This window comes from Mytilus galloprovincialis, chromosome 8, assembly GCF_965363235.1.
Source record: "Mytilus galloprovincialis chromosome 8, xbMytGall1.hap1.1, whole genome shotgun sequence".
NCBI lineage: Eukaryota > Metazoa > Mollusca > Bivalvia > Mytilida > Mytilidae > Mytilus > Mytilus galloprovincialis.
In genome coordinates, this window is record NC_134845.1 from 81121974 (window position 1) to 81130547 (window position 8574).

Below are 8574 nucleotides of genomic sequence, written 5' to 3' on the forward strand. Positions count from 1 at the left end.
TACTAAACTCCAAAATATACACAAGAAACTAAAATTAAAAATCATACAACACTAACAAAGGTCAGAGGCTCCTGACTTGGGACATGCGCAAACATGCGGCGGGGTTAAACATTTTTTTTAGATCTCAACCCTGTTTTTGGTAAAGCATATGATTTAATATTTACATCATCAAGATATAATAATAATGCCAAAAACCTACTTCGGTTTAAAAAAAAAAATTATTTAAAAATTGCTAGGTTGTTGCTAAGCATTTTTTTAAACTGAAACTGATGTAACTTTTCATTTGCAAACTCAAGTTAGTGTTAAACAAACAATATTATTTTGAATTATACTAATGTGTAATGAGAAAGCAATGCATATGTGATATTTTGGCTATTTATTTAAACCGTTGCTAGGCAACCTTCCTTTCACCGGAACATAAAAAAAATCATAGTTTTGAATAGTTTCTATACTAAGGCTATCAATGATGTATATATTAACTTATTTGGGAAGGGGGCCAAAAACGCCTCTTACCATACCAACTGTTTGATGTTTTCAGATGAGTAAAACACCCGAAGAAAAGTCAAAACAAGGCACACCGGAAATCCTTACGTTACCAAACACCAATAAACCCATAATTTCTTATGAGAAAGACGAAGAAGAAAAAGAACTTCCAGGGACATCGGTAAGTTGATTATTTTCCCTACTCTACATCAGTAATCACGTTTTTTGTTAAACATTAATATGCATATATTTAAATATGTTACTTGCATTTTCTAAATTTAGGCATTTTGTGAAACAATGATTGAGTAAGAAGAGTTTAAAAAATCACAAATAAATTTTGCTGATTTATTTAAATTAACACAAACTCAGACCAATTATTTATAATTTCTTAAAATGTTTGGATGATAGAACTAATTGAAATATTTGTCCTGCTTTTATGCAAGTACATTGATTGACGCAAAAATCTTGTTTTAGCACTTCGACCACATTTGGAGTAACCTGAATTATCGCTAATTAGGCACTTCAATAACCATTTCTGATAAAACACTTACATTCAACAGCATTGGGTTTTGCAATGAGGACACCCGTCACATATGCATTTCTTCTTTTTCGTATGTTCCCAGAAGATTCAAAGTACATTTTCATGATTAGTTGTGTATTTTTGCTAATAGCTTTTAACGGACTGAACTCAATAAATCTTAACTTCCCATACGGTTGATGCATTTATAACTTGAGTTTACTAGAGGCTGTGAATATGAAGATAATCATGTATTTTGTATTACGAAATAAATAGATGGGCGTATTTCCTGCCCTCTATCCAGAATACTCCACCGCAGAAAATCCCCTCTTGAATTATAACCAAATATTCGTCATCTTAAAAATGCATGATTAAAACTGACGAGGAAAGGTAACACCTGGCCACCGAAAGCTTTATCATTGCGACACCTAGGTGGTCAAGTTTTCAGCGGGTCAGGTACAGTGCAAGGCGATTTGGTGCCACTATATCCCAGTAGCATGAGTTTGTATCCCGGCGAAAAAGGAAAAAAATGCGAAAGCAAATTTACAGACCTAACAGTGTTCAGACGTATAAATATATTTATATATAATATATTGAGTTAGAGGAGGGGATAAAAACTCTGTGCAATGCTAGGCAGTGTTGTTGTAGAAATTAGAAATAAAAGTACACGTTCCATCCCTGGTCGGGGAGGAAGTTACAAATCAGATCTACTATAATATCGTTAGGTTGATTTTCTAGGCACTTTATATATATGCAAGAGCCTAGGTGGTCGAGTTGTCTAGCGCGCCGGGTATAGTGCAAGGCGATTTGGGTCCATGATATCTTAGGAGCATGAGTTCGAATCCTGGCGAAGAAAGAACAGAAAATGTGTGGAAGCAAATTTATAGATCTAACATTGTTCGAAATTTTTGTGTTGTTATTGGTTATTTCAGATAAAATTCTTTTTCACATAATTGTAAGCTCACCTGGCTCACAGGGTGAAGAGAGCTTCATTACTTTTACAAAAATCTTGAGAATGTGCTAGCCACAAAACAAGGTTCAAACCACCATTTTTTCTAAAAATGCCCTGTGCCAAGCCAGGAATATCGCAGTTGTTATCTTATAGTTCGTTTCTATGTATGTTGAATTATCATTTTTTTTTTTTTTACACTTTACTTCTCAGTGTTTAATCATGTTTGTGTTGCAAATGACGTGGCTCTGCACTTTAACACCCCGTCATTGTTACAGTTCTAAGATACGTTTTGTTTTGTTATATTTCATTTGTGCTAATATGCTTTATCTATATGCCCTTTTGTGTTTCTTTGATACATACAGTCGTAGGATATTGAAAACTTTCCATTAACATTATACACCATTACACCGTTCACCATACGCCATTACACCATTTACCATACACCATTATATTACACCGTACATCCTCTGCCATTACACCATGCACCCTGTACCAATACACGATACACGTCACAACCTTGCATCATACAACATACACACTACAAATTACACCAATTCCCTATTTTATCTAAACCATCCGATATTACCTTATGCAATCAATTTAATTTTAAATACAGCGTGCGACCTCAAAATTATTTATATATAAAAAACGAATTTTGATCACAATATTGTTAAAAGCATACTCACAAAAATACTAAATTACTGAACTCCGAGAAAACGGAAAGTCGCTAATCAAAAGAGCAAACACATCAAACGAATGGACAACAACTGTCCTATTCTTGATTTGAAAAGTGATTTTCCGATGTAGACAGGGTAAATTAATGTATAAAATTAACATGATTAAAAATCAGTTCTTATCAATAGTTTGCATAGTAATTTGCATAAATTTTTATAGCAACACTTTTTATATAAAAAAATCCGTTATTTATTCTGTGTCTTTTCTGTTTAGTATTAGTTCCCAAATCGAGGGAAATGTCGTGCATTCAAACTGTTTAGTTAATCTGATAGTATTAAGTACCTGTTCCTACTTTATGAAGACAATGTGTCATATAAATAACAAAGAAGGTGGCATTAGGAAGTGATCATTCGATAATCATAAATTATTGACGAACGATAATTTACAAACAGAAAGTTCTAGTTGTGTGATGAATCTTGGAGGGGTCATCTGGTCATTATCATGATGTCTTGTTGATGAGGTTGTTGTTATTTGAATTATTTGATATGCATTACAGAACACGTGAATGCTAACTTTTGATAAAAGTACGGCTGTGGATTGCAACATTAAATGTCTTATTCGTATCGATAATCGTCTAACGCTCTCTATCGTCATCTTGTTTTATGTTTACAATCCGAAAATTAGAATTAAACGAAATTCGGTTTCAACCAATGAAATAGTGTACACCATTCATTCACACCATGCCCGATTGCACGTTACACAATCACACCATTCTTTATACACCATTACGCAGTTTCCATTACACACACCATAGCACCATAAACCTTCTGCCATTGCACCAGATGCCATACACGTATTTTTGGTAAGTTTAGACCATCAAAAGGCAGTTTGAAGTGGCTATGTACTTTTACATCCAATCATTATGTTATGTTGCCAATGTCTGTTAGCATATTTGTTTGTTTTTAAGATAATGACACAACGTTGATTGCTTTACCCATATTTATTACATTAATACATATTTTGACTGTTTGTTTGTTCACACATCGTTGTCAATATTGTATAATTGAATACAAATGAGAGGTTTAGATAGCTATAAATTCAGGTTTCATTCACCGTTTTCTTCTGAAGACAATGCATGTACCAAATAATAAATATGACAGTTGTTGTCCATCCGTTTGATGTGTAAGAACAGTTTATTTTGCAATTTCATTAGGGGCTTTCCGTTTCGAATTTTCTTCGGAGTTCAGTATTTTTGTGATTTAATTTTTTTAGCGTTTCTGTTGTTTCCTTGTTGTCTTCTTAAAGTTGATGTGTTTCCATCGGTTGAATTTGTAACCCAGATTTGTTTTCCTTAAATCTATAAACACCTTTTAATAGCGGTTAACATATAGATATCTGCATATCAACATACAATTTACACAAAACTGTTAAAACAGAAAACAGAAAACACAGGAACGCATCAATTGAATCATTTTAATTAGCAAACTATAACATGTATAGTAAGAAATATTATAGATATTCTTTGCAATTTTGGACAGTTGACATTTTTCGTTTACAGTTAAATATTTTACATTATTTGTTGTAGGTTACATCCACAAGAACAGTAAATGTTACCCCTCCTGAATACAAAAGTCCTGGTCAGTTTATGTTTATGTTCTTTACTCTGAGGAACGTTCAAAACGAAATTTCGATAATGAAGTAGCAAAATAAAAAAAATCCCACTTGTGCAGGCATTTATAATGAAGAAAATAGCAGAACAGCAGTCAAATTTGTGTTATAATCTGAATCACTATAACAACAAAAAAGGTGAAAAGGCAAAAAGACATGTATAGACGAAACACATTAATCGCACATTCTTACACGCTCATATATGTTATTTGTTTACAAACTAATGTGGTCAAAGGAACTAAAAATAAATAATATTGCTTACATTGTTCAATTGGTCATAACTTTATTACAAATCTTCCTGTCGTTTGCTGACCGTTTGATGGTAGAAAGTTTATTATGTCTTTGTATTTATTGATAGATAAATGCTGGGTTACTTTGACAGGTGATGTAAATGCCGATCGATTTAGACCTGAGAACATTGTAACCGGAAGGAAAAGTTTGTTAATTTCAGAACAAGTAAGTCAAATGCTTGATTCATTAATGACTCGGTTTAAAGATTACTGCGTGATTTAACACTTACAGGTTAGAATACTCTTGTGACGGTTTATTTTGCGTTAACAAAAAAATAGCAATTTATTTCATTATATCAATACAAGCTAAACAGGAAGCAGTGAAAACATACATTATTTAAATTGTTTTATTCACAAAAAAAAACAGACCAAGAAGCACTGCATAGTTCTGACTGATGCACATTCACTAACAAATAAACTTGAAACTTATCAATTTCTCAATATATACTAGAAAAAATTACATTATTTATTGAAGACTAAATCCACCGAAGAAGTTAAAGTTTCCCTTCCTGAAGACACAAGACCAGGTCAGTCAATTTTTATGTTTCTGTTTACGTACCAAGCGGACATGAACGCTTTTGTTATGTGATACTGTTGTATGCAATGTTTTAATATCAAATACACAACGAAACAGTAAAAGTCTTAAATTGCCTATCTCTGTATTCGACTGTATTGAAACTTTACTCGACCAGTTTGAATTGGTCTCAACTATACTCTAATGGTAAGGATTGTGCCTGATATTCATATAGTGAGATCATAATCTGTCAATCAGTTACATTGAAGTCTGGAGCTGGCATGTCAGTTAACTGCTAGTAGTCTGTTGTTATTGATGTATTATTGTCATTTTGTTTATTTTCTTTGGTTACATCTTTTGACATCAGACTTGGACTTCTCTTAAACTGAATTTTAATGTGCGTATTGTTATGCATTTACTCTTCTACATTGGGAAGAGGTATAGGGGGAGGGTTGAGATCTCATAAAAATGTTTAACTCCGCCGCATTTTTGCGCCTGTTCCATGTTAGGAGCCTCTGGCCTTTGTTAGTCTTGTAATTTTTTTTTATACCTTAAGTTTCTTGTGTACAATTTTGAGTTTAGTATGGCGTTCATTATCACTGAACTAGTATATATCTGTTTAGGGGCCAGCTGAAGGACGCCTCGGGGTGCGGGAATTTCTCGCTACATTGAAGACCCGTTGGTGACCTTCTGCTGTTGTCTTTTCTATGGTTGGGTTGTTGTCTCTTTGACACATTCCCCATTTCCATTCTTAATTTAACCTACTATACTGATTTGCAATTGACCCTTATATTTGCCATTCAAAATAGTCTGAACTATTACTTGACCATTCTGATCAATCTTAACACATTTTTGAACTGTATCCGACCTATTAGTTCGATATAAACAATACAATACCAACGTTCTGAACAAAAATCGACCAGTCTGAACCGCATAACATTTACTTTAAAAGAGGGACAACAGATACCAGAGGGACAGCCAAACTCATAAACCGAAAATAAACTGACAACGCCATGGCTAAAAATAAAAAAAAGACAAACAGACAAAATAATAGTACACATGACACAACATAGAAAACTAAAGAATAATCAACACGAACCCAAACAAAAACTAGGGGGATCTCAGGTGCTCTTGAAGGGTTAGCAGGTCTTGCTCCACATGTGGAACCCGTGGACAACAGCTACAATAAAGTTAAGATATATAGATTATGCATCCTTACATGATTCTAAGATCTACTAATTAGAGAAAGTTCAAACCAAATGCTATTTTTATGTTTTAACTTAATTTTCCTTAATTCCTTAATAAAAACTACAAAGGTTTCATGGTTATATACAATAGTTATATAATTATCTTTTTATGAAGTAACAACATCCAAAAAAATCAATGAAATGGTTTAACTTTTTACATATTATATTAGAAATATATTTATTATCATAATTTGCAAAATATTATTTATAAAATATATCAAAAAGGGATAAAACCTCAAAGAAATTAATAGAGAAAATTGTTCTTCTAATTTGTGGTGAAGTAAAAAGTAGTGCCTTCTACTTAGCAAAAGTCTCTAAAGATCACACCTGGTCAGAGAGTAACTAATTCTAAGTATGATTCATTTAAAATTGCAACACTCTGAACTCAAATCGCATGTCCTGTGTATTCACTAGATAAATAGTACATGAGTTTTAGAAAATAAGATTTTCTTTTCACATGTAAAATACACATGTACTAAAGTAAAAAAAAATAAAGTGCGTCTTGTATACCATGTCTGTAATTTTAATAAAAAATATTTAAACGTGTTAATACCGTGTTCATTTTGTTTTCGGGCCAGATGAAGCACATCTACGTGTGCGGGATTTCAACGTTGTCTATAAGACCCAGTGCTGGCCATCGGCTGTTTTCAAATTTTTGGTCTCGTTGTTGTCTCTTTGACACATTTCTCATTTTTATATTTGCTTTTTTTATGAACAGATTTAAAGGGGGGACATTATGAGTTAGTAAGTAAACAATGTTTGTACGGATGTCTCCGTTATCAACAAGCGGCTGCCATTCATTGAATCAGGCTTTGAACTTATAGAATTTTGAAACAAGTAATATGCTCATGTAAACGGTTATTTTGTCGGAGAGTTTGCTCGCCTTTTAATAGTTAATAGTGTATGTAAGTAGATCTGAATTATGATATTAATGATTGTTAACGTTGACAGGTGGTGTATTAACAAATGCCTTTTCGTCAAACAGTAATCCGCCAAGAAGGAATCGTTTCAGCATGCCAAAAAACGTAAGTCGGAAGATTTATACACACTTGGTAGTAGTATTGTCATGATTGTTCACCTCAAGATAAAAGAGGAGCGAAAGATACCAGAAGGAGAGTCAAACTCATAGATTGAAAATAAAATAACAACGACCTGACTAAAAAATAAAAAGACAGAGAAATAATGGTACAAAAGACACAATATAGAAAAAGAAAGACTAAGCAACACGAACCCAACCAATAATTGGGGGTGACCTTGGGTGCTCCGGAAGGGTTAGCAGATCTTCCTCCGCATGTGGCACTTGTCATGTTGCTTATGTTATTACAAACATGGTTAATAATCTTATTCTGAAGGTTACATTCGTGTTGAAAAGTGAGTGGATTGTAGCTACGACATAAGGAACATATCCGATATCATATGTGAAATGGTTATTCTTTAACGGTCAACCAATTGGTAATGGCGTCTTTAAAAATTTACGAAGGAATATTTTTAACCTCTCCATTTGGAAATATTCGTTTTATAGCTTCCTTGTGAGCACCAACGCTAACCCTCTATCAAGTATATCATGATAGAAAAAACAAGTCCGGAAATGTTGTATCAACTGGGAGACATATACTCCATCTAAAGGCGCTGTTGAAACGTTGCTACATAGAAATTAAAAGTTTCCAATTCGGAAATTTAAATCATATCTTTTGTCGTAAAATTTTGTTTTCAACCGACCCTCATTGAGTTTCAGGGTGTAGGTCAAGATATGAGGCAGACTTAACCTAAATGGTCGATCCTTTATATCTTGTTCCATGAAATAGACGTGTTTAACATAGTCACCAAATTTTGAACTATCAAGTTAAAGAACATCACCCATATTTGCGGAAAATAAAGTTAAAGGATATTGACAACTTTGTATATGTCTTCCTAAGAAGTTCCTGTGTATGAAGTCATCCTCATAGTAATAAAGAAACAAATTTACAATGCTTATATTTACAGTTTGACTAAAGACAATTTATCATCATTAAGACACAAACAAAAAAGAGGACTTAAAACATATAAATGAGAAAAACTTTATTTTAGATACTCTTTTTTTTAAAGTTATACATCAAACATTTCTTTTAGATTAATGTCTTGGAAGAAGGAATACAGAATTTAATACCAACTTGCAAGTATCCTAAGAGTGTAGCCATTGGGGGCCCATTTATTATTGTTTTTAAATAAACAGTAACTATAAAAAGAAG

At 33.0% G+C, this 8574-nt stretch overlaps 1 protein-coding gene across 1 annotated transcript; it reads left to right on the forward strand.

The window, feature by feature from the left end:
* Window positions 1–375: 375 nt before the first annotated feature.
* On the forward strand, window positions 376–8554 carry LOC143043797 (uncharacterized). Its single transcript, XM_076215978.1, has 6 exons — window positions 376–664; window positions 4213–4264; window positions 4678–4751; window positions 5061–5112; window positions 7298–7371; window positions 8456–8554. Exons 1-6 carry the CDS (start codon window positions 539–541, stop codon window positions 8552–8554), a joined length of 477 nt encoding a protein of 158 aa, XP_076072093.1. The 5' UTR covers window positions 376–538.
* Window positions 8555–8574: the final 20 nt, after the last annotated feature.

What these genes read in the sequence shown, in the direction of transcription:
- LOC143043797 (XM_076215978.1), top strand. Translation starts at nt 539, where the DNA reads ATGAGTAAAACACCCGAAGAAAAGTCAAAACAAGGCACACCGGAAATC. An exon ending in AAGAACTTCCAGGGACATCG is followed by an intron (nt 665 to 4,212) that starts GTAAGTTGATTA and finishes TATTTGTTGTAG; the next exon opens with GTTACATCCACAAGAACAGT. An exon ending in GTTTCAGCATGCCAAAAAAC is followed by an intron (nt 7,372 to 8,455) that starts GTAAGTCGGAAG and finishes CATTTCTTTTAG; the next exon opens with ATTAATGTCTTGGAAGAAGG.